The sequence below is a fragment of the Aphelocoma coerulescens genome, chromosome 27, assembly GCF_041296385.1.
Source record: "Aphelocoma coerulescens isolate FSJ_1873_10779 chromosome 27, UR_Acoe_1.0, whole genome shotgun sequence".
NCBI classification, from domain to species: Eukaryota; Metazoa; Chordata; class Aves; order Passeriformes; family Corvidae; genus Aphelocoma; species Aphelocoma coerulescens.
In genome coordinates this window covers 1,285,224-1,308,781 of record NC_091040.1, presented here as the reverse complement: position 1 = coordinate 1,308,781, position 23,558 = coordinate 1,285,224, and the positions used below count along the sequence as shown (strand labels likewise).

The window sequence follows — 23,558 nt, the reverse complement described above, 5'->3', positions numbered from 1 at the left end:
CCGAGGAGATTTGCAAATTTGCCCAGGCCCGAACAATGGCTCCTCCTGGCAGCCCCTCTGTTTACTTGTTTAGAAATCCCAGAGGCGTTTCGAGGTAAAAAGGTCAGAGCTGGACCGGGCCCGCTGTTGCTCCCTCCCCGCCGGCCCCGCTCCGTCCCTCCCTGGAGGTAAAACCTGGAGGTTTTATTTATTCTCTGGAAAATCCCCTTTTAGGGCTCGCCTTGGGGGAGCTGAAGGGAATAAACCACGTTTGACGCTTCGTTTCGGGGTTGGAGGCACGTAAATTGTCCGGAAAAGTCGGAAACTCCTCCCGTCCCCACCCCGAGCCCGTCCCGGGTTCTGTGGCAGCTCCAGGGATGCAGAATTCCCGGGGTTTCCACACCGAGGATGATTTTCTGCCCTCATCAGGCCTCGCTGCGCTGGGAAATGAGCGGAGAGCTCCAAGCCGGGAGGGTTTTTATCCCTCCTGGCTTTGGGAAGCCAGGCCCGATCCCGCAGATGCCAGGGCGGGGCTCGGGGTGCGCCCGCAGGAAAAGGGATCGGCCCCTTTGTTTGGGAGCTTTGGAAGCAGCCGGAGACTCCTTCCCTCCTCCCTTTCTTCCTCCTTCCTTCCTCCTTCCTTCCTCCTTCCTTCCTCCTCCCTCCCAGCTCGGGCTGCCCCCGCCCCGCGCCCCGCAATTCCCAGAGATTCCCATCGGGTTGAAGAGCCGGGAGTTGTGGAAAAAGTAAACTTTATTGGGCTGAGGTAGTTCCATGTCGGGGGAGGGAGCGGGAGGGGGAACGGGAGGTTCCGCTGGAGGAACCGCTCGGGTTTGGCCGATAATTCAAACCGTTTTTCAAACTCGCCCTGGTTTTCCCTTCTCGAACTCCTCGCGAGGGAGGCACGGAGGGCGTTTGGGTTGAAGCGCGGCTTTATCTGGCTCTGATAAGCCTGAGAGGGTGCGGGGTGCGAGGAACGCGCTCCGAGCTTTGAGGCTGTCGGGAGCGCAAATAAATCGCGGCCCCCCCCGCAGCCTTGTCCCCGTCCACCCTCCCGCGACAGCCCCCAAAGCCCCCCGAGCTCAGCCGGGGCTCCTTTTCTCTGATAACACAAATCACACTTTCCCCCCCCCCCCGCCCCGCTCCTTCCTCCTCCGCCGGCAGCAGCAAAAATCGCGTGGACAACAGCAACAAAAAAAAAAACCCTGTAAAGCAGAAATAGTGCAAAATGGGAGCAGAACTTTCCTTTTTTTCTTTTTTTTTTTTTCTCTTTTTCCCCGGGGTTTGGGTCTTTGCAGAGGCCTCGAGCGTCTTGGGCGCCTCAGGTCTCGTTCCAAGATAAACAAACAGGAAGTAAAAGGGAAAGGAAGGGGGGAAAAATGCCCAAAACTTTCTTTTCCCCCCCCTTTTTTTTTTTTTTTTACAATCTCATAAGGAGGAAAAACGCATCGAGCGAGGGATCCGGGCAGGGGAGGGGGGGAAAAAAGTCGTTGTGCGCGTTTTTCAAAAGGCGGGGAGAGAACTAAATTCGCTTCAAAGTTTGTCTGAAGTTGAAAGTGCAGTTCCTAGAGGGGAGGGAAGAGGAGAAACGTCCCTGAGACACGGAAATTGCTACGGACACAGGACACGGCCGCTCCTTGGGAGTCCAGCGCTTTCCAGAGGGGCTATAAATTAAGAGAGAGAGATGCGAGCGGGACCATCGGTGTCCCACGCGTGGGGACAGCCGGGGATGCTCGGAGGGACGCGTGGCTCCCCTCCCACGGGGTCGGGGCTGCGCGTGGGGGGCTCGTGTTCCTGCGGGGGGGCTCCGCAGCCCCTCGGGGACAGCCCCGGGCCGAGGTTTCAGGAGGAGCCGGAGCTGGGGGAGGCCTCCGGGGAGGTGCAGTTGGACTGATCCGAGGCTTCGGCCGCTTCCTTCGCCGCCCTGCAGGCAGCGGCCGGGGCGAGCCCTTCCTTTTCCCTCTTCTTCTGCTTCATCCGCCTGTTCTGGAACCAGATCTTGACCTGGGTTTCGTTGAGCTCCAGGGTGGCGGCGATCTCCACCCTGCGCGCCCGGGTCAGGTACTTGTTGAAGTGGAACTCCTTCTCCAGCTCCGTCAGCTGCTTGGTGCTGAAGTTGGTGCGGATGGCGTTGGGCTGCCCCAGGAGCCCGAACTCGGACGTTTTGCCTGCGAAGGACCCCAAAACACCAGGGCAGGAGCGGCCCGAGGAGCCCTCTCCCTGTGGAGCCTCCCCCGCGCCCCTTCTCCCTCCTCCTCCCCCCGCGCCCGCGGCTCCGCGCTCCCTCCCGGCCCCTCGCAGCCACCCCCGGCTCCCATCCCGGCCCAGGCTCCGCTTTTCCCCTTGGAACCATCCCCTGCATCCTCCCGGAACCCGCGGGAGCGCTGGACGTGCCCGGGAAGGGGTGGAAGGGGAGGGAGAGGGTGATGATGGCGGGGGGAGGAGGAGGGAAGGCCGTGATTTAAGGAAGATCGTGGGGAAGGAAGTTGAACAATAGAGGAGGGGATGGAAGCCACGGCTGCGGAAGGAGCAGGAAGCGCCGAGCGTTTCCTACTCCGAGCTGAGCTTAAATCAGCCCTGGGCCTGCGGGAAACCGAGCTTAGGGACGCTCCATCGGATGTGGCTGGCAAATCTCTGCGTGGGGTTTTAAAAGAAAGACCCCAAACCCCAAACAAACGCAACCCAAACCCGCTGAGTCCAGATCCCAGGGAAGGCGGCATTTCCCGGTCCCCCCACCACCCCGGGGTGGGACCCCTGTCCCCAAACTCACCTGTTTTGGGGGGGTTCCTCTTCACCCTCATCCAGTCGAAGGTCTGCGCCGCGCCGGCGTTGGGGCACGGCTCGGGGGGGCCCGGCGGCTCCTGCTCCTCGTGCAGGGAGGGCGAGAGGCCGCCGTAAAGGCCGGGCAGGTAGCCGGGCTGCTCCTGCCCGAAGAGCGGCTGCTGCTGGAACTGCCCCGCGGCCCCGCAGTAGCTCTCGGCCAGGCCGGATCCCAATCCCGTGCCCGAGGGATACCCGGCCGCTTGGAAGTACGGCCCGTCCGCGTCCTGCTGGCCGAGGTAGAGCTGCTGGTGGCCGTAGCCGGGGCCGCCGGCCTGGGCTGGGTAGCCCGGGGTAGTCCCAGCGAAGGGGCCCGAGCGGCCGCAGGAGGGAGGGTGGAAGCTCTGCTGGGGGAGATGCGCGACAGCGGCCGCGGTGCCCGGCAGGCCGAAGCTCAAAGTGTCACTGCCGGGGCTACCTGAGCACGGGGGGAAGGAAGGGGAGCCCGGCTCTAAGTGGTGGTAGGCGCCCGTCCCGCGGTTACAAATTGCGTACTCTAAGAAGGAGTTCATCCTGGTATTGTCCATCTGCCACTGATGGAGGAGGGTCAGCCTGTTTTGGGGGGGATCCCGCCTGCCCTACAACCTTTGGGTAGTATGTCAAAGCTGTAAAACTTCCTTCCAGGCATCGCCGGCCCGCGAACCCCGCAGCCCTCGGCGGGGCCGGGGGGGACCCGCGGGCGGGGCGGGCACGGAGCGGGCCCAGCCCAATGAGCGCGGGGCTCCCGAAGTTTGTCCCAGCTCCGGGCTCATCCATCAAGGGCCTGACATTTGCATGACAAAGGGGCTTCAATCAAACCCTGCCCATCAATCTGATAACAACACGGACGCGTCAAAATCTTTCCTCAAAGACTTTAGAAGAGAGCAGCGAGGTGGGGTGCGGGGAGGTGCAGAGGGGCTGGGGGAAGGATTGGAATGACCCGCGAGTGTTTTAAGTGCTAAAAAGGCCCCCGAGTTATGCGAGGAGCCGATTTCAGGCAGAACTTCCCCTCGGCCCGACTTAAAAAGGTTTTCGCCCGATGCCGGCTCCGTGTGAGAAAGAGAAAAGAGGAAGAGGGGATGGGGAGGTGTGACCGCCCTGCGCCCAGAAACACAAAGGGATGCTCTTTTATTCACTTGGAAACTCTTCCCGACAAAGTGCCTTGGGTCGCGCTTGGCCTTTTCCGGGATGAGGAGTCCGCTAAAAGCTCCTAAGAAAAATCCGCTCCATTTTCGCTTTAATTTCGCCACACGGGCTTTGTGTCCGGGGTAAAAGCACCGTAATTAGATCAGTATTCTAATGAGGCGGCGAAATAAAGTTACGGGGAGACAGAATGGCTTTTGTTGGAGCGATGCCATGGCCCGGCCTGGCAATTACGGGAACGGAACTGAAACCGATCCCCGTGTCCGCCTCGGGATCTGCCCGTCCATCCACGCACCCGCACACTTCCTACCAACACCAATTTTTAGGGGTTTTAAGCAGTTCTGGGGCCCTAAGCTCGGCTTTGCTGGTTTGATCTCGGCTCGGATGCGCGGCCAGGCCGGAGCAGGGTCCGGCTGAGGAGGAGGTGGGCAGAGCCGGCCTCCAGCCCGGCCACTCGGGCGCTCAGAGAATGGGAACATAGGTAGGCAACATTTATTTACTTGTTGGCGGAAGGGAGACAAGAGCACCCAACAATCCGACGCCCACAGTCATTTGTTACTTGTCAGGATATTTACTGCTCGGCCACACTCCCAGAAGGACCAGCAGGGCTCTGCTCCCGCTCTCTCCCCTCTCTCTCTCTTTTACCCCAGGCCAAAAGTTCACTTTGAAAGGCAAACCCGCGTCCTTTCGCTGCGAGCTTCGGCTGATGCAACACGTTGGGGGAACGTTTGCTGAGAAATTTCAGCCCAGGCAGCCCCGGCATCAACATTTTCCCTTCCTTCCAATCCCTCCCCCGAAGGAAAACTCGACTTTTAGCCAATTGCAGCTCGATAAAAAAATAATAATGAAATTTTCCGGAGCTGCGCGCCCATTTGTTCATTTATTCCGCCGACTTGGCTGATGCTGAGAGGCTCGGGAATTAAACATTTTGGGTTGCAAACGTTCTCCAAAACTCTCTGCGCCCTTCTTTGCACAAAGTGAGTGTAAAGATTCAGAGCAACTCTCTCGTCGTTCCCCTCGCAAGAGAAATCGATTTCTAATTTGATTCCTTTTATATTTCGTTGCGTCCGCGTTTAAATGGATGTATCGGCGATGATTCATGGCTGTAAAATGAAAAAAAGAAAAGGGTGGATGTTTATTTCAGCCTCGAATCAATCGTTTCGTGCCGTCTGATGGTTTTCCGCCCTGATCTCACTCCGCTGGTGCATCAGGGGGATGTTTGATGTCATTAAAATCGAGAAAAATCCCTGATCCCGAGCTGTGGAGGGGAAACTTTTCCTGCGCGTCCTCTCAGCGAAGCCTAAATTAGAGCTGAGGCGGCCCTGGGGTGCAAACACCGAATTTCTCTGCTGCGTGGAGAGATCGGATGGGAGCGGGGTCAGAATTTGAGCCACGATTGCTCGAACTCTGCAAAATTCTGCAAAGCTCCCGAGCCGGGGACGAGCCGCGGTGCCGGGGCTGCGGGGCTGGGGACGGCGAGGTGGGGACGTGGAATTTTGGGGGGCGGATTCCCTGGAATCACTCTGGGAAAGGCTTTTTTTTGGTCCCTCCGTGGAGGTGACGGTCGGATGAGGGCTGAGGTGGGGTGGAGGTGGCGACGGAGCCGAGGAGGGGATGCGGGGCTGGAGTCGCTTTGGGAAAGTCGCTTTTTTTGGGTCTCTCTCTGCGTGTAACCCCGGGTGAGGGAAAAAGGGGCCGATTTCTCCCCCCAGAAATGGTCGCCACCTTGTCCCCGCTGCTCGCCCCAGGCCGCTCGCCGGCTGCTCCTCCCCGCAGCCCCTCGGGCCGTACCTGCCGGGGACAGGGAACACCGGGACAAGCTGGGATGGAAGACGGGGCCGCGTTCCCAACCCTCTCCCGGGGCCTGGGGATCCCTTCCCGGGGCTCCCAGGATGCTCCGTTCCCCCCCGCGCTCCTCTCCGGCCCTGGCTTCCCCAAAGTCACAAATTCTGCCCCAAAACGGTGGCTTGTGGGGACTTCTTGGGGAGGCCGCAGCACCCAAATGGGTGCAGAGATTCTGGGAATCACTTGGGAACTGAAATTTCCTTTGTGTCCTCTTGCCCTACGCCAAATTTTTGCTGCTGTTGCTGTTATTATTATTATTAATTAGTTTTAATTGCCCTTGTGGAAGTGTGGAACTTCAGTTCAGACCTTCGTAACCCGCTGGACAAAGAAATATCAGCTTATTTTTAACAACCGAGCCCCGACTGAGCCTCTTTCTGTCCTTGGCACTTTTATTTATTCCTTTCGAACCTCCTTTATGGGGAGCTGAGAGAGGGAAGGCGGTCAAGGAAAAAAGTGTGGCTGGAGATCCCCAGCTGCCCAGAGCTCGGTCCTACCCTCGCTCGGCCTCTCATTTATCCATTCTTTGATTTTCACCGCAGCACCGAGGGCGACAGGGATTTGTTCCTCCTCTCGGGCACAGTTTGGGGCTTAAAACGAAATATCCGGGCGTGGATGAGGATGAGGGCGGGGTGAATTCCCAGCTCTGGTTCCCGGGAGGAGAAGCTGCGCTGTCCCGTGGGAGGCAGAGGGGGAAAATTCCCTGCTCCAGATCCCACGGAGCCGCTTCCCCGCGGCTGAGGAGGGCCCGGAGCGCTCCAGGAGCTGCCGCCCCAAACCTCGGGCTGGGAGCCGAGAGCGGACAGGGGATGAGGAGGGCACGGGGGGCACGGCAGCGTTTTGGGGCAAAGGCACCCCCTGTCCTTGTCCCCTCCGTCCAGCCCGGGGCACTCGCTGTGACAAAAATCTTGGCTGTCCCCGAGTGGAAACGCGGCCCCGTCTCTCCTGAATCAGCCTGAGGGGTTTCGGCCCTGCGGGAGAACCCCCCGCTTTTGTTTCAACCCCATGGAAGCATCTGGGGTTTAAATCTGGATTCTAAGTCTGGGGTTTAAATCTGGATTCTAAATCTGGGGTTTAATTCTGGATTCTAAGTCTTGATTTTTAAATCTGAATTTTAAATCTTGATTTTCTAAATCTTGATTTCAAATCTTGATTTTCTAAATCTTGATTTTAAATCTCGATTTTAGATCTCGATTTTAAGTCTTGATTTATAAATCTTGGGTTTTATATCTTGATTTTAAATCTTGATTTCAAATCTTGATCTTAAATCTCGATTTTAAGTCTTGATTTTTAAGTCTTGGTTTTTAAATCTTGATTTTAAACATTTTAATCAAGCTTTTCTTGAGAGCAGCTTCTCCCCCTGAGGGGCACAAAGCGACTCCCCGGACCCCGAGGCTGCAGCATCCCGGGGGGAAGAGGGAGGGAAGATCCCCCCCTGCCCTAAAAGGGATCTTAATTTGCTTTTAAACCACTCTCCTGGCGCGGGGAAGAACCGCATTCCTCCAAAGGAAATCTGTGGGAGCACCTCCTGTAAGAAATCTTTTCCCGAGCCAAACCAGGGAGGTTTTTTTGTGCAGGCGGCAGAGGAGGAACGAGGCATTTCCAAAGGCTCCGGAGCGCTCGGAGAGTGTTCAGATGCTTCTTTTTTTGGAGTTAAAAATAACCCTCGGCGGAGAAAGTTGGTGTCGTGCGTAAGAAATGTCACTCGTGGCTCCTGGCGGGGTGATTTATAAGGAGCGGGGCTGCGAGTTTGGCTGAGGACTCGGTGATCCCCAAAAGGACTTGACAGCGGAATTGATGGCCCCGGCATGGGGCTGGGCGAGCTCCCGGCCCGCTCGGCTGCTCCTGGGGGGGAAAAACTGGAGAGGGGGAATAAAAGGAGCGCATCGGGGAAAGGCTGCGGGGTTCGGGAGTCCAAAGAGGCGCAGGAGGGACTTAATGAGTTACAAGCACCGGGTTATCCGCAGGAAAAGCCCAGGTAATTAGGAGAAAGTGGAATAATTGTTCTCTGCCCGAGCCAGCGGGTCGGGGTGGGGACAGGGGGAGGGTCCCGAGGTCCCCGCACAGGGACGCTCCGCAGGTGCTCAGCATCCCCCGGGAGGGGTGGGACACTTGGGACACTTGGGCCACTTGGGACACTTGGGACACTTGGGACACTTGGGACACTCGGGCCAAGTCCGCGCCTGGAGCTCTGCGTTTCCCCAGCACCGCTTGGAGTGGCAGATTGTGTGAAAATCTCCCGATTTTCCCATTTTTCCTCTTTTCAGGGTGGCCCAGACCCCTCAAACCCCGCCTCCTTCAGCGCCAAGGGATCAAATTCCTCCTCCGCTGGCTCGGGGGGGAATCCTGTCCTGCTTCCCTGGAAATCCCCTCGGCCTTTTCCATGGGCTGCAGTGAGGCTGGAGCCCGGCTCGTCCCATTAATGAGGTTCATTTGCGTGTTTTTTACTGGGCGAGGGTGGAGAGGAGGGGTCTGGGACTGCTGCCCCCGGGTCCCAAATCCCTCGGGATTCATCCAGATCCCGAGCGCAGGCCCTGCCACGCTCGCTCCTCACCCCGCCCTCCAACAAGTGCATGAATTAATTAACATCTTCATCAATCGCTGGTATCAGCAGCTCGGCTTTATCGATATCAAACAGCGCTGGGGTAACGGGGACCCCGCTGGGGTGGAGAACCAGATCCAACGGGACGAGCTGGGGCGAATCTTTGGTTTCTTCCCATTTTTTCCCCTCTATTTTCACCTTCCAGAGAGGAAAAAAAAAAAAATCACCGGGATGGATGCGGGAGCTTCCGGGACACGAGCAGGGCAAGGTTTGCTCTCCCAGCTCCTCCTTTTATTGGTGGAGGAGCTTTGGGAGAGTCGAGGGCTGGGATGCGATGAAAAACCGGCGCACGATGCTACAGCTCAGCCGGGGAGAGGAACATTCCCGGAAAGCAGCAGAATTCCCAGGAGACGCCAACCCTTCCCGCCTCCCAGGCCCCATCCCCGATTGGCCTTTTCCTCCACGGAAGATCTTCCCGCGTTCTTCCAGCACCTCCAGGGCTTCGAGGAGCTCTTCAGCAAACACATCCCCCGCCCGGAGCAGCACAAAATAAATATTACCTCAGCAGCCCCGCCAACACGTGCGGGCGCCGCTCATTTGCATATTCCCGGCTTAATAATCGCCAGGCAATTGCGGTGTTTTGACAACAATCAAGGGCTGAATATGCTTAATATGCTTAATACGCTTAATATATGCCCTCCAGTTGCGCGGAACAGAAGGGCAGCGTTGCAAATATTCGCTCCCCATTTGTTTGACATTTCGAAGAAGGTAAAGAATGGCTGAACTAATGGCGGAATCTTACAGCCATTCAATAATTTAGATTTTATTGAATATTCCCCTTCTCCTCTCCGACATTTCAGTCTTGCTAATTAGGACAAATAAGAAGGGGCCTGCTGTTAGCAGGGATAATAACTGGCGAGCTTCCATTTATTAAGTCACTTTCCGTGGGTGTAGAATTGATCTGTGGCTGTGACTGGCATCCCTTCCCCAGACCTGCAGCCACTTCGGGAAGTCATTACAGGGCCCTCGTTAGGGATTTGTATCGATGAGGGCTCGGGGTTTAATTTGGGGGGTGGGGGGGTCCTGGGACCCCTTTCCCCGCCCCCCATCCCTGTCCCTTTGCCGGGGGGGGGGGGGTCCCGTGCAGGGGGATCCCTCCTGTCCCCTCCCTCAGCCTCGCCCTTCCCCTCCTCCCTTCCCCACGGCGGGAAGGGCGTGTGCGTGTGGAAATCCGCCGCTTTCCGATATTTCCCCTCATTTTTTAGGCTGGATAAGGAGGCGCCGTTCCCCGGGGAGGCCGAAGGGATGCGCAGACCCCCAGAGCCAGCCCAGGGCAGGGCCGAGCTGCCCCCGAGCCTCCCATTCCCTGCTCGCGGAGCTCCCAGCACGCCTGGAATGGGGCTGGCGAGGGGGGAGGAGGAGGCGAGAGGGGAAATCTGGGAAGCGCTGGAACAAATGGCGCTTTGATAGACAACGTCTGGCAGTGCCAACGCCGCCGCCGAGCGCGTTCCAGAAGCCGGAGATATTAAATAAACTTAGAGATAATGAATAGCCTTCTGTGGCGCTCCTCGGGCTGCGCCCGGGCTCTCCTGCCCCCCGCAACTCGAGACTCGGGGACTCTCGGAGCGGAGAGGAGGCGGTGAGAGAGGGCAGGGGGGTGCTGATGGCTCCCAGGCGGGGATGCGAGGGAAAACTCGGCTCCAGCAGCGCCAGCCGCGCACCAGGCGCTGCCTTTTATTGATGGGAAGGTGTTAAGCGACGTTGGCGTGAATATTTAATCGCCATCCGCGCCGGTGCTGCGGGTAAAGCTCGCTCCTTTCCCGGGAATCGCCGGCTCCTTCCGTGGGAAAAGCGCCTGGCGAGATTATTGGGAATAAAAAGGTGGCCGTAAAAGCGACCCCCCTCCTCTTTGTTCGAGCGGAAGGAGAGAATCCGCAGCTTCCAACAGCAATTTCCAAAACATCTGTCGAGCCTTTGCTTTCCTTATTTCACTTTTATTTCTTTTTACGGCCCGGAGTGGAAATCCAGCCCGGCTCTGCTGCTTTTAACCCCAAATAAAAGATCGGGCGGCCACGCCGAAGTTTCCCGGGCTCCAAGCGTTCCCTGGAGAGGGGGGATGACCCCACCCGGGCACCGAAAACACCAAATCCAGCCCAAAAATCAGTGGGGGGACCCCCCAAAGGCAGCAGAAGGCGAACTGGGGGCCTGGGCTTTGCTTAACCCGACAAAAAGGTGCTGGGGGCAGCTTCTCGGCTACTCCGCGCATTTTAAGGGTCCCCCCTCAGTCCCTCGGCCCGCATTCCCCATCCCCCGGGTTCTCCTTTCCGCGCTCCTTTGGCACAAACCCCTCCTGGACCCCTCCCAAAATTCGGGCCGCGCCCGAGGAAACGCCGGTGACCGGGCAGAGACGCGCCGGGATTGATTTGGGGTGGCAGCGCCGCTGAGCCCTTCTCATCCAGGAGCCTACCCCGAACCCCCCCCATTTCCCTCCCCCTCCGGCAGATAAATTTGGGGTTTAAAGTCACGCGTCGGGAGAAAGATTTTGAAGGGATCCGCGAGCCGCGGGAGCGGCAGAAATCCCGGAAGGATCCCGGGGGTTTGGGGTTGGTGCGGCCGGAGAAGAGCAGAGGAAAAAAGAAAGGCCCCTCTCAGGCCCATCTCTTACCCCTCCTCCTCCTCTAACGTTCATTTGCTGACCCAAACGCCCTCCCCGCGTGGATTTTTGAGCTTTCACTCAAAATCCTCGTTTTTCCCTCGGTTTTTGTTTGGTTTGTTTTTTTTTTTTTTTAGCCCGGGACGTTTCGAGCCGCAGCAACCGCGGCGTGGCCCGGCCGGATTCTGTGCTGCGAGAGAAAGGAGGAGGAGGAGGAGGAGGAGGAGGAGGAGGAGGAGGAGGAGGGTTGGGATGAAGGGAGGGATGTGGGAGGCAGGGAATGGCCCCGGAATTCGCGTGGGCTCCGCGCAGCCCCCGCGCCTCTCCCGGCGCTGCCTTTGTGTTGTTTTTCCATCCCTTTATCCCTGGGGTTTTTTGTTTGTTTTTTTTTTTTTTTTCCTTAAGGGAGGGGATTATTCCCGCCGGGGAAATAGAACCGCAAACGTGAAAATTAGAAAGAAACGGCCCCGCTCGGATTTCATAAAATAAATAAATGAATCAACACCAAGCTCAAGGAGAATTAAAACAGAACCAATGCTGGAAATATTTCCCGGAGCCTCTGGAACTGTTGGTTGGGAGAGATTCCTTTTGTCTCCTCTCAGGGCACACGAGGAGATTATTAAAGCTCATTACAAAGCGGGAAAAGAGGAAGGCGAATGATTTATGGAGAAAAACAAAAACAGCGCACTTTGGAATGAAATACGGAGCATCGCTGGTTTTATAAAGACATTTATTTACTCTATGAAAATAATATACAATAAATAATTTGCCCTTTGCTATGAAAGGATTTGAATAAATAGGCTACATCTAAAACGTAAAAAGAGGAAGGAAATTTCCCCTGATTTCTTTTTTTCTTTTTTTTTCTTTTTTTTTTTTAATTTAATTTTATTACGAAATCTAAAATCTCGTTCTGATTCCTGAGAAAGTCGCTGGGAGGATTTACAAATTTTTTTTTTCTTTCTCTCTCTCTCTCGAGGGCTGACATCTCCGCTGTGCGTGAGAACTACCGGCTGCTTCCTTTGAAATAAATAAGGGGACAAAAATAAATAAAACTACCATCGAATACCTGCATTTTAGCAAAACTCGGGCCGCTAAATGAGTGTTGGGAAGGCGATTTGGGTCTCACGGAGCTTTAGAAGGGAAGTGGGAGGAGGCGACTGAATGAGAAATGGCTTGAGGTTGATTTAGGGCGGATTTTGGGGCGCTGGCAGCGGCCGGGCTGGGGCTGGTGGCCCCAAACGCCCGGGCGGGATGGGAGGGACAGGAGGCCGCTATTGGCAATTGAAATGCTGCAGGTCTATGGTACAAAGTGCGCTCGTAAAAAAGTCCAGCTCCTCCTCGGAGAAGCGCAGGGGGCTCTCCAGGGAGCCGTGGGCAGCGGGGGAAAACCCCTGGGAAAGCTGCAGGCACGGCTCGGCCGGGAACAGGCTCAGCTCCGGCAGCACGGGAGACTCGCAACCAGCGCTGCCCTCGCCCGCGGCCACCCCGGGCGGCTCCGCGCTCGCCCCCGCGCTCCCTCCGCGCTCCGGGGCTGTCCCCAAGCCGGGGCTGCCCTCGGGCTCCTCGGCGGGGTCACTGCCCTCGTCCAGGCCGGGGAAGGGGAGCTCCCCGTCCGGGGCTTCTTTGTGCTGGGTTTGCCTCTTGTGCTTCATGCGGCGGTTCTGGAACCACACCTTGACCTGGCGCTCGGTGAGGTCGAGCAGCGCCGCGATCTCCACGCGCCGGGGCCTGCAGAGGTATTTGTTGAAGTGGAATTCCTTCTCCAGCTCCAGCAGCTGCGTGTTGGTGTAGGCGGTGCGGAGCCTCCTGGAGCCGCTGCTGTCCGCCAGCCCCGGCGTGTCTGGAACACACGGGGGGGGAAAAATTTGTCACCGGCGGGGTCGAGCCCAGGGGCTGGAGCCGTCCCCTCGCTCGCTGCCGCCGGCTCGAGCCGGTGCGGGGGAGCCGCTCCGTGATCAGGAGGATTGGGAATCGCCCCCCGCTCCCCTCGCCTCGAGGAGGAGGAGAAGGGATTTTGCTCCCTGGCCTCTCCCTTCAGAGCCCTTCCCTCTCTGCCACCCTGGCGGATAAAGGGAATTTCAAACCGTTCCTTCTTTCCCCCTTTTTTTTTTTTTTTTTTTGCCCTTTCCCGGTGCTCCGGGCCGGGCGCTTTGATTTCATCATTCCGGTTTTTTTCCGCGGCCAATGAGCTCCGGTGTCCGCCCTGCTCCTGCCCGAGCGCTCACCTGAGCCGCGCCACGGAAATCCTGGAACGGCCAGTTGTTCCTCCAACACTTTATCCCGAGGGAAAGAGGCTCCCCGGCCGCTGCAGCGCCTCGCCGAGAGGCTGCTCCTTTTTGGGGGGGCTCGGGGAGGGTTTGGGGGTGTAATAATTCCGTTCTGCGCGATGCTGAGAGCCCAGCCCTCGCTCTTTCACCTCCCCACCCTGCTGGCAGCAGCCCCCGCGTTCCCCACCCATTTTCTCCCCCCCCCCTCCGCACTTCTTTGGGGTTTTGTTGTCTTCGCTTTCTCCTCTTTTTTCTTTTTCTTTTTTTTTTTTTTTTTTATCCCCCCGTAGGCTGTAAAAAAATGCAGGGCTGGCAGAGAAAACCAAACAAACGGAGCTGCAAAGCTCCCCCCCCGCCGCATCCCCCCGGCTCCCCCGGCCCCTTCTCCCTCCCGGCTTTGGCAGAAGTCGCAGCAATTTGTTCTTTTTATTCGCGGGGGGAGGGAGGAGGCAGCAGAGCCCCCCCGGGCCGGGGACATCGCTCCGTGTATTTCACGCGTGACACTTTCGGGGGAGTCTCTCTGGGCTGGGGGGGCTGGGGTAGGGCTCTTTTGGGGCGGGGGGAGGAGGATTTTTTTATTTCTCGGATCCTCTCCGAGTCCAGCGAACACCCCCTGACCCCCCTGGCGATACGAACCTGCGGGAGATCCTGCGGCAGGCACCGGCACCGAGGAAGATGATGGGGGGGACGAAGAGGACGGAGCCTGGGTGGTTTTCTTGGACGATTTCTTCTCCTTCATCCAAGGGAATTCCGCTGCCAAGGGGCCGGGCTGTGCCGGCGCCGGGGGCTGGGGCTGGAGCAGGCCATGGGATGCTCTTTTTTGGCTCCTCGGTCGTGCCTGGCTGCCAGAACAAGGATTCAGGCTTTGGAGGACGGTTTGCTCAAAAGGAGGAGGAATTAATGTCGAGTCCTTGATTGATGAAGTTTGAAATGTCTCCAGGACAGCGGGAAGAGACGTCAGGCACTCTGCGAGCGAAGGCTGGCTATTTATAAACCCGATCTCCCTCTCAAATTCAAAATTCATGGCTTTTCCAGGGCCCAGGGTTTAAAAAGAGGGAGGGGGGGGGGGAAGGAGGAGGAGGAGGAGGAGGAGGAGGAGGAGGGGGAGAGAAATCTGAGGGCCTCGGTTTTTGATGGCGGGGATGATGACGGTCCTCGGGCTTTTTATAATTGTTATATTGCTGATAATACAGGCGGAGGGGGACCTTGCTCTGCTAAACTCGAGGCTGGGGCGAAATTGCAGCCAATTCCTCGTCACGTGGGCGGCCCTGGCCAATGGCGGGCGGGGCCTGGTGGCAAACAGAAAGCATTATTTTCTTTAATTGATTTAAAAAAAAAAAAAAAAAAAAAAGAGAGAGAGAGAGGGAGAGGAGCCCCAGAAAGGCCGACAGCACCCAGCACCACCCCGGTGCCTCCATCCCTTCCCGGCTGGGGGGTGTGGGCAGGGATGTGGCATTCCCTGCCTGTCCTTCCTGATGCTCCCTGTCCTGCCTGTGCTTCTTTCCTGGCTTTCCTTGTCCTTCCTGATGCTCCCTGTCCTGCCTGTGCTTCTTTCCTGGCTTTCCTTGTCCTTCCTGATGCTCCCTGTCCTGCCTGTGCTTCTTTCTTGGCTTTCCTTGTCCTTCCTGGTGCTCCCTGTCCTGCCTGTGCTTCTTTCCTGGCTTTCCTTGTCCTTCCTGATGCTCCCTGTCCTGCCTGTGCTTCTTTCTTGGCTTTCCTTGTCCTTCCTGATGCTCCCTGTGCTTCTTCCTGTCCTGCCGGATGCTCCCTGTGTTTCTGCCAGGCCTGATGCTCCGTGCCCTGCCTGTCTTCCCGATGCTTCCCGTCCTTCCTGTCCTTCCCGATGTTCCCGATGTTCCCTATCCTTCCTATCCTGCCTGATGCTCCTCGTCCTGCCTGCCCTTCCTGCCCTTCCCGATGCTCCCTGTCCTTCCTGAAGGCCCTGGGCCTTCCTGATGTTCCCTTCCTTCCTCTGCCTCCTTTCCTGCCTGTCCTTCCTGATGTTCCCTGTCCTGCCATTCCTGTCTTCCCTGCTTTCCCTGCCTGCCCTGCCTGTCCTTCCTGACTCTGCCTGTCCTTCCCGATGCTCCCTGTCCTGCCTGCTCTCCCTGTCTTGCCCGTGTTTCTTCCCCTGCCTCTCCTGCCTTCCCTGCCTGTGCTTCCTGCCCTGTCCTTCGTGATCCTCCCCATCCCTCCTGATCCTCCCTGTCCCTCCTGATCCTCCCTGTCCCTCCTGATCCTCCCTGTCCTTCCTGATCTTCCCTGTCCTTCCTGATCTTCCCTGTCCTTCCTGATCCTCCCCATCCCTCCTGATCCTCCCTGTCCTTCCTGATGCTCCCTGTCCTACCTTCCCAGCCTCTCCTGCCTTCCCTGCCTGTGCTTCCTGCCCTGTCTGTCTTCCTGGTATTCCCTGTCCTGCCTCTCCTGCCTGGTATTCCCTGTCCTGCCTCTGTTTCTTGCCCTTCCTGATGCTCCCTGTCCTCCCCTCGCTGCCCTCCCTGGTGCTCCCCATCCTGCCTGTCCTTCCCAATGCTCCCTGTCCTTCCCGATGCTCCCCGTCCTTCCCAATGCTCCCTGTCCTTCCCGATGCTCCCCGTCCTCCCCAATGCTCCCCATCCTCCCCAATGCTCCCCGTCCTTCCCAATGCTCCCTGTCCTTCCCAATGCTCCCCGTCCTTCCCGATGCTCCCCGTCCTTCCCGATGCTCCCTCTCCTGCTTTCCCTGCCCATCCTGCCCGCGCCCCGTGCCCCGTGCCCTGCCCGTTCCACCCCAGTGCCGCGCCAGGTGCCTCCAGCTGCGCTTCCCAGACTTTCCATCCCCAGGGTGAGAACCAACTGTGGGAAAAAGGGATTTTTTTTTTTCCCTCCTCCCTCCCTCCCTCCCGGACATTCACAGCTGGATCCCAGCTCCTGTTTCCACCTCACCCATTTCTTGCAGCTCGGGAAGTCCGAGCCGCTGTGAGGGTTTGTCCCGGAGTTTGTGTTTGAGCCTGGATGTGAACGCTTAGGAAATCAAGCGAGCTTTTAAGTCAAGTGTAGTTAAACCGGCCCGATTTACCGGTTTAAATTACCGTTAAAGAGCAGCCTAATCCTTCTTCCCAAGCCAGGCTTAATGGACCCTTTGCACTTTCCTTAAAGGCCAAACACGTTTTAAGGTCACGGATATCTCTGAAATCACATTTCTTCCTTCCCATCTCTTTTTTTACCCCGTCTCCAATAAGCAGCGCCACTTCCAGAGTTTACAAAATAAATAAATAAAATGAAAAAGTCATTTCCCAAGATCTTTTTTTTTTTTTTCCCCTTTCTTTCCCTCTTTAAAGTGCCCCGGGTCCACACAACCCGCAAAGAAGAGAGAAACCATCAATCTTTTCCTCCAAAGACTTTTGACAGCTCGGCCTGACTCACTCAGCAAAGAAATTTGGCTTTTGCCACGGAGTTCCCCAGCCCAGGGGAGATTTATAAACTTTAATCCGCGGGTCTCAAGCGAAGAAAGTCAAAATTTCGGGGAGGGGAGAGAAATAAAATTTAATCTGCCTGGCGGGGGGGGGGATGGGAAAGGAGATTTTTGGGGCTTGTTCGAGCTCCAGTTCTCCCATTTTGCAGCCGGGAGGGACTGGGAGGCTCCATTCCCGCAGGGAGAAGCCTGGAAACTTTTGTCAGTTCAAGCATCTGCGTGGGTGGGGAGGGTTTGGGAGGGCCACGGAATAAATCTAAAGCTCATTTAGCAAAGGGGTGAAGACAATAATAACAACAATAATTGGAAAAATACTGATTTCCCTGAGTATTTTGTGAATTCGCTTCTCGAAACCACCACAAATCTGCTCGACCTCGTCAGACCAGCCATTAAAAAGAAAATAATCGGGTTTCTGCTCGTTGCTGGCTGGTTTAAATTTGTGTTTGGGCTTCTCGGGCTTTGTCTGGGGTGGCCAATTCCTCCTTTTTGAGGGATGGAGGAGCTGGGACGAAGCAAAAGAATTTGGGATGCAAAACTCTTCCCAGGCGTTCCCAAGAGTTGTCTCTGCTTTTTGTTCGCACTTGGAGTTGCGAGGGGGGAAGAAAAATAAAAAGGGGGGGGGGAGAATGGAAAGGAGGGAAAAAGCAAAGAGGGAAAAACGAAAAGAGGGGGAAAAAACGAAAAGGAGGGGAAAAAAACGAAAAGGGGGGAAAAACGGAAAGAGGGGGAAAAAATAAAAAGGGGGAGGGTAAAAAAAAGGGAAAAACCTCATCTAGAAATAGGGATTTTATTTTTTTTTTTTCCCACGCAGCACACGGAGGCACAAGGGGGGGAAAAAACCCTCCCAACTCCAGGGAAAGGCATCACATCCCCGGGATAAATTCCCAGGGCTCCCGAACGACGCAGAGAGGCAAAAATATTTGTGAGACAAGCGCGGCCTTGCTGCTTTAAAGCCCGGCTCAAATGAGCCGGGATGGGAGGAAACGGAGCCCACGGAGGCCGCGTCACGGCCGGCGCCCCGGAATTGGCCTTTTTTTCCCCCTTTTCCCCTGATTTTAACCATTTCCTGGGAATCCCTGGCACAACATGGCGGCCGGGAAAAATGTGGGGGTGGGAGGGGGGAAGAGAGAAAGCCCGGCCCTTGTTCTGCGAGCTGATCCCGGCCGCGCCGATTTGTGCTTTTAAATGATAAATATTTCACATGGACGGGAAATTGTTCCTCGCATGGGCGGCCAGGGGCCAGGACAGGAAAAGCGGCCCCGATTCTCCGTGATCCCGATATTTATTGGTGCTCCGAGGTTGTAATTATTAACCTGGAAATTGGTTTAGGAAGAGGGATCAGAGCTCTGCGTCGTTTCTCATGCGAGGATTTCTCCACCAGAGCTTTTTTATCCCTCCGGGGATTTATTCGGGTTGGTCCTGGCTGTGGCCACAGGTGGATAAAATAGGAAATATTAAAAAATAAAAACTGAGATCTATAAAACAGAAAAAAAGAGAACGCCTAAAATATAACATAATAAGATAGAAAATAGAATGTGTAAGATATAAAATGTAACATGTAAGCTATAGAATGTAATATATAAGACTTAAAATAGAGGATATAAAAGATAGAACAGAAAACGTAGAATATAAAATATAATAACATTAATATCTATAAAATATAAAATCGAAAATCCGCCCTCTGCCTCTACAGCACCCACCCCATTTCCCCCCCCCCCCCCCCTTTTTTTTTTTGGGATACCTTTTCCAGCTTTCCCACCCTTTTCTCGCGGCCTCAATGAAAATCCAAAATCCCCTTCTCCTTCCCTCTGGACGAGCCCTTCCCCTCCTCCTCCTCAGCCCCAGCGTTTCGAGCCTGACAAGCCCCTTCCCAGCGCCATAAAACTTTTATTGCCCCTTGCTGCTTTAATAGAAGTTTTCTTAGGGCTTTAGAGCATAAAAGGCAAATTATTCACGGAATTCTCCCATCTGCTTTCGCTGCCGGCCGAGGGCTGTTGCCCCTTTTCGCTCGCACTGACGAGGAGACGTTTGCCGGCGGCTTTTTTTGCCCCTTTTCCCAGAAATTTGGGATGCCAGGGAAGGTGCGGGTGGGTGTTTGGGTGTGCACGCCCATTATTCAATTATTTTAGCGCTAATTACATAAAACAGAAATTGTTGATTCGATTCCTCTTCACTTCCCGAGGCCCCGGATGGAAATTTTTGGGCCATTTTTAAATTTTCTTCTTCTCTCTCTCTCTCTTTTTTTTTCTCTCTCCTTGTTTGTATTTTTTTTTTTCCCGTGATTAATCCTTTTTCCTTTGTTTTCATTCCCTCTCCAATGGCAGCCCTGCCCTGGCGCCACGTGATCCCTCTTTGTGGGCGCCCGAATTCCCAGGATTTCACCCCAAACGGGGCCGCCGCTCTCCATCCCTCTCCCTGCGCCCTCCATCCCCATCTCCCCCTTCCCTCTCCTTCCGCGGACTCTTTTTGTTCTCTCCCCCACCCCCCCTCCTCAAATCCTCCAGTTTTCACCTCCAAATCCGACGGATAGGACGAGATAAAATTGATAACAGAAAGTTTATTCAGGAATTGTTCACCAGACAACCCTTGAAGCGAGGAAAGAAAAGAACTACTGTAAGAACAAAGAAAGAGCTCCGAAGAGGAGGGGCGGGAGGGGAGGGATTCGCTATTAATTCTTCTAATTCAGGACTAAACAATTACAGTCTGGTTCTGCTCTCATGCCTCCAGTAGAACTAATTACATTATTCATAAGTACCAAGGTAACATAAAACTACTGGTTCTCCCTAAATTACAATAACTAAAATAAGCTCGTGGTACAATGACAAGGGGAACACAAGGTCCTTTTGTTGTTGTTGTTGTTGTTGTTGTTGTTTTTCTCTCTTTTTTTTTTTTATCTTTTTGGAACGAGGAAATACTAAAAAAAGCACCCTTTGACTCTTGGTTGGTTGGTTGGTTGGTTGTTTTCTTGCTTTTTTTTTTTTCCCCTCATATAAATACATCGGGTCGGGGATAAATAATTAAAAAAAAAAAAAACAAAAAAAAAAGGAAAGAAAGAAAGGAAAATATTTTCAACTGGCTATAACCAATAAATATATATGAATGTTCACCAGAACACACACCTAACTGAAGGGCGCCTCGACGGAGCTGAGAGCCCTTCAAAGTTGTTTTTGTCTTTTATGTTTTGTTTTGTTTTTTTTTTTTTGTTCGTTTTTTTCATTTTTTTAATACCCCTTATATGTAAACTCTAAGTGCAACAAAGATGTCCAGGCAGGAAAGCATCAGCAAATCCCAGGGATCCATTCGCTTCTGCTTCCGTGGGAGGACATTCCCTCTGTTCAAATATACCCTGTTTTCACGTAAGCTCAAGAGGAGAGGAGGAAAGAAGCCTTGGACTTCTCAGATTGCTTTTTTCTGGTCGTGAACCCTAAGAAAAACACCCCCCAAAAAAAACCCCCACACCCCCCTCTGAATGGAGACTTCACCCCAGCAGAGGCGGAGGAAGGGAAATGTTCAGACCTGGCAGCTCTTTCTTCCTCTCTTTGGAATTCTGGGGGGGGAAAGGGGAATTTAGGCGTTCCCCAAACTGATTTCCCCAACCTTTTGTGGTTCTTAGACCTCTTTTGTCCCGATTTGTTCCATTTTTTAGTGGTGTTATTTGGGAGAGGGGGAGCAGGGCCTGGAGGGACGAGCGTGGCTCCGGGGCGTTGGCAGGTGGGGATATTTGCAGTTCTTGGCAGGGCCCGGTGGGAAGTTACCCGGTGGGAAAGTGGATTTATCCTTTTTCCGGTGGATTTATCCTTTCTCCGGTGGAAAAGGACCTGGAAAAGCCTCTGAAGGCTGGGAGGGAAAGCACAGGTGGGTCTGGAGAAGGAGTCGGAGGAGTCGGAGGAGGGGGGAGATTCCTGGTGGGTCTCTTTGGGGTTTCGTGGATGCAGAGACCCCAAAACTTGGCTGCAGACTCTTCTCCTTCTCAGCATCCAGGGATTATCAGTGACCATCCGGACGTGGCTCGGAAATGATGGATTCGGCCTCTTAAACCCTGCTGGATCCCCACAAAACCACCCCAAGCCCCTTTCAGAAGCATTTGTGTCGAAACCCAGGAGGTTTCTCCCTTCCGAAAACGCCGAAAACTCTTGGATTTTGTGCTTAACAACCCCCAAAACCCCGAGCACAACAACCCCACCAAACCTCCCCCCACCGGCGAGGACGGAAAGACACCAGCTCAACACAAAGGTCCCCGAAAGCCACCCTGCCCCTTCTCCCCATCCCAACAGCTCCCCCTCTCACAGGTGGGTGAGCTTGGGCGCCTCTTGGATTCTGCCCTGAGAAGTCGCGTGGTGCGACGAGAGCTCCGTGTACGTGGGGTGGCTCTCGCACGGTCCGTGGGGCTGGCCCGGGGCCACCCCGCCGTAGTCCATGCCGCCGGCCTGGTGGTGTGGCAGGTGGTTGAGGCCGTAGAGGGACGGGCCAGAGGCGGCCATAGAATCCACAAAGTTCCCTCCGACGTACGCGGGGCTGCCCTGCATGCTGGGCGTCCCGTAGGCCACCCCGTTGCCCTGCAGGACGTGCGGCTCGTACTCGGCCGGGCCGGTGGCCGCGGCGGCGGCGGCGGCGGCGGCGTATTTCTGCTGGCCGGGGCAGCCCTTCAGGGCCGGCTGGTAGCTCGTGGTGGCCACGGCGTAGGCGTTTTGGTGGGGTTTGCTGAAGGAAGGCGGCGACGGCGCCTCGTAGCCGCCGCTCATGGGGTGCAAGGCGTTGAGGAAGCCGGCCGAGGCCTGCATGGGCTGCGGGGGGCTGCCCGTGGGGGAAGGCCCTCCGGAGGAAGAGCCCATGCCTTTGGATTTCTGATCTTTTTTGTACTTCATCCTCCTGTTCTGGAACCAGATCTTGATCTGCCTCTCGCTGAGGTTCAGCAGGTTGGCCATCTCCACGCGCCGTGGCCGGCACAGGTAGCGGTTGAAGTGGAATTCCTTCTCCAGCTCCACCAGCTGAGCGCTGGTGTAGGCGGTGCGGGCCCTCTTGGAGGCCGAGGAGCCCGGGGGGCTTTTCTCGCCGCTGCTGCAGGTTTCTGCCGGCCCCGGAATGAAATAAAAGAGAATTACTTACATGCAGAAATTGAATGCATCGGTTCTTAATAAATCCTTGCAGCAGGCACCCGAGTCGGAGCCCCCCCCCTCCCCTCGCCCCTCCGCATTAGCCTGCACTCCATAATCGTGTCATTTATTAAGAGTTCTGTTCTCCAAAGCTGCCCCGGCTTTATGAAAATTTGATCATGTCATGTAGGAAAGGATTCCAGGGCCATTTATTGAGGAGTCGATTATTTCCAACAGATAATTTTAGAGAAAATAATGTTTGGCACGGGGGGGGCGGCGGCCGCTGCAGGGCCAATTAACGCGGGGGTCGGGAGGGGTTTGGTTTGCACACAGGTGCAACACCAATATTTACCTCTGTACCCACCTTTTGGAGAGATAAACACCATAAGTGGTATTAATGAGGGATGAAGCATGCACCACGAAGTTTACGTGAATGAATTTGTCGAAACTGTGATAAGTCCCGACTGGTTTTTTTGGGTTTGATCTGGTCAGACTGATGGGGTGTGTGGAGAAGGCGGATGTGGTTGTGCCTCTGCCTTCTCTGTGCACGCAGACAGAGAGGTGGGAAGGGACCAAACAGAATTTTAGCAGTGCATGGGGCAGCTGGGAGCACATTTTCCCATATTTGTGTCCCCCCAGCCGGACCTCGGCCGGCCCCAACGGCCTGGCTGCATTTCCCTGTGCTTGTGTTGAAAATAAACTGAGTGTGCCCAGCCAGGGCTGCGGGATGGGCAGTGCCCGGTGCCAGGATCCTCTCTGGAGTCCTGCAGGATCCTCTCCTTATCCCTTTACCCCCAAACAAAACCCCTCTGCCCAGGGACTCCACCACTTCTGAGGCTTCACATCAGCAGAGGTGAAGGAAGGGAAATATTCAGACCTGGAAACTCTTCCTTCCTCTCTTTGGAATTCTGGGGGGGGGGAAGGGGAATTTGGGCATTCCCCAACTGATTTCCCCACCCCTTTGTGGCTCTTAGACCTCTTTTATCCCGATTCATTTCGAATTTTCCTGGCGTTACTCTGGAGAGGGGGAGCAGGGCCTGGAGGGCGTCGCCAAGGCCGGCCGAGATACCTGCGCTGGGCGAGCTGTTCTTCTGCTTGGAATTCTGCCTCGACTCCTTCATCCAGGGGAAGATCTGCTTGGAGAGGCTGGCGCTGGCGCTGAGGTTGGCTTTGCCGGGGGCACTTTTGCCACCCCCAGCCTGGCTATTGCTGCTGCCCCCGGCGCTGGTGGCCGCGGCGTTGGCGTTGGGCGAGCCCGGCGGCTCCGGGGGCAAACTGGGCCGCATGCAGCTCCCGTTGAGCTCTTTATTTTTCCCGTGCGGGGCTGTGTTGCCAAGAGACTGCAGGGAGCAGGCAGACCTCTGGAAGTCGTTCTCCATGTGGGAAGCGGCCTGGAAAGGCTGCTGGGGACCCTCGTAGCCGAAGCCATTGGCGCTGCCGTAGGAGTAACCCCCGAAGAGCGTGGAGCTGTCGTAGTACGTGGTCTTCTGCATCTCTGGGGCGCCCCACAAGGATTTTTTCGGCTACCAGGGTCTTGACACCCCTATGGCAGAACATTGGCACCCCAAGGCCACGTGACAGCCCCTCTCCAGCTGTCTGGTGGGAGCTGACCTGAAAGGTTAGGAGAAAACACACAATAATAGTACCCGGCCTAGGAATCCATCTTGGGGCCTGAAAGGCCCATGACATGAATAGGGTCCCGCAGAACAGGGGCAACAGATGCTGCCAGCAGATTTTACCCTGTGGAGGCTCCACGAATGGGGCAGGGTGAAAGAGTGGAGCTGATT

At 55.7% G+C, this 23,558-nt stretch overlaps 3 protein-coding genes across 5 annotated transcripts in view; all 3 read right to left on the bottom strand.

The window, feature by feature from the left end:
- Positions 1–1,140: 1,140 nt before the first annotated feature.
- On the bottom strand, positions 1,141–3,326 carry HOXB1 (homeobox B1). The gene is made up of 2 exons (XM_068996453.1): positions 2,750–3,326; positions 1,141–2,147 (listed from the first exon to the last, which is right to left on the bottom strand). Exons 1-2 carry the CDS (start codon positions 3,324–3,326, stop codon positions 1,822–1,824), a joined length of 903 nt encoding a protein of 300 aa, XP_068852554.1. The 3' UTR covers positions 1,141–1,821.
- An 8,048-nt stretch (positions 3,327–11,374) lies between these two features.
- HOXB2 (homeobox B2) lies at positions 11,375–14,264 on the bottom strand. The gene is made up of 2 exons (XM_068996368.1): positions 13,862–14,264; positions 11,375–12,798 (listed from the first exon to the last, which is right to left on the bottom strand). The coding sequence occupies exons 1-2, from the start codon at positions 14,247–14,249 to the stop codon at positions 12,230–12,232; spliced, it is 957 nt and encodes a 318-aa protein (XP_068852469.1). The 5' UTR covers positions 14,250–14,264; the 3' UTR covers positions 11,375–12,229.
- A 6,640-nt stretch (positions 14,265–20,904) lies between these two features.
- HOXB3 (homeobox B3) overlaps positions 20,905–23,558 on the bottom strand; it is a 57,219-nt gene continuing 54,565 nt past the window's right edge. For all 3 annotated transcript variants that reach the window (XM_068996773.1, XM_068996772.1, XM_068996771.1), the window contains 2 exons: positions 22,841–23,382; positions 20,905–21,746 (listed from right to left, as the gene is read on the bottom strand). In XM_068996773.1, the coding sequence (XP_068852874.1) occupies positions 20,962–21,746; positions 22,841–23,264 (1,209 nt within the window). In that variant the 5' untranslated portion in view covers positions 23,265–23,382 and the 3' untranslated portion in view covers positions 20,905–20,961. The remainder of the gene's footprint in view (positions 21,747–22,840; positions 23,383–23,558) is intronic.

What these genes read in the sequence shown, in the direction of transcription:
- HOXB1 (XM_068996453.1), bottom strand. Translation starts at nt 3,326, where the DNA reads ATGGACAATACCAGGATGAACTCCTTCTTAGAGTACGCAATTTGTAAC. An exon ending in GAGGAACCCCCCCAAAACAG is followed by an intron (nt 2,148 to 2,749) that starts GTGAGTTTGGGG and finishes GGTCCTTCGCAG; the next exon opens with GCAAAACGTCCGAGTTCGGG.
- HOXB2 (XM_068996368.1), bottom strand. Translation starts at nt 14,249, where the DNA reads ATGAATTTTGAATTTGAGAGGGAGATCGGGTTTATAAATAGCCAGCCT. An exon ending in TGCCGCAGGATCTCCCGCAG is followed by an intron (nt 12,799 to 13,861) that starts GTTCGTATCGCC and finishes CGTGTGTTCCAG; the next exon opens with ACACGCCGGGGCTGGCGGAC.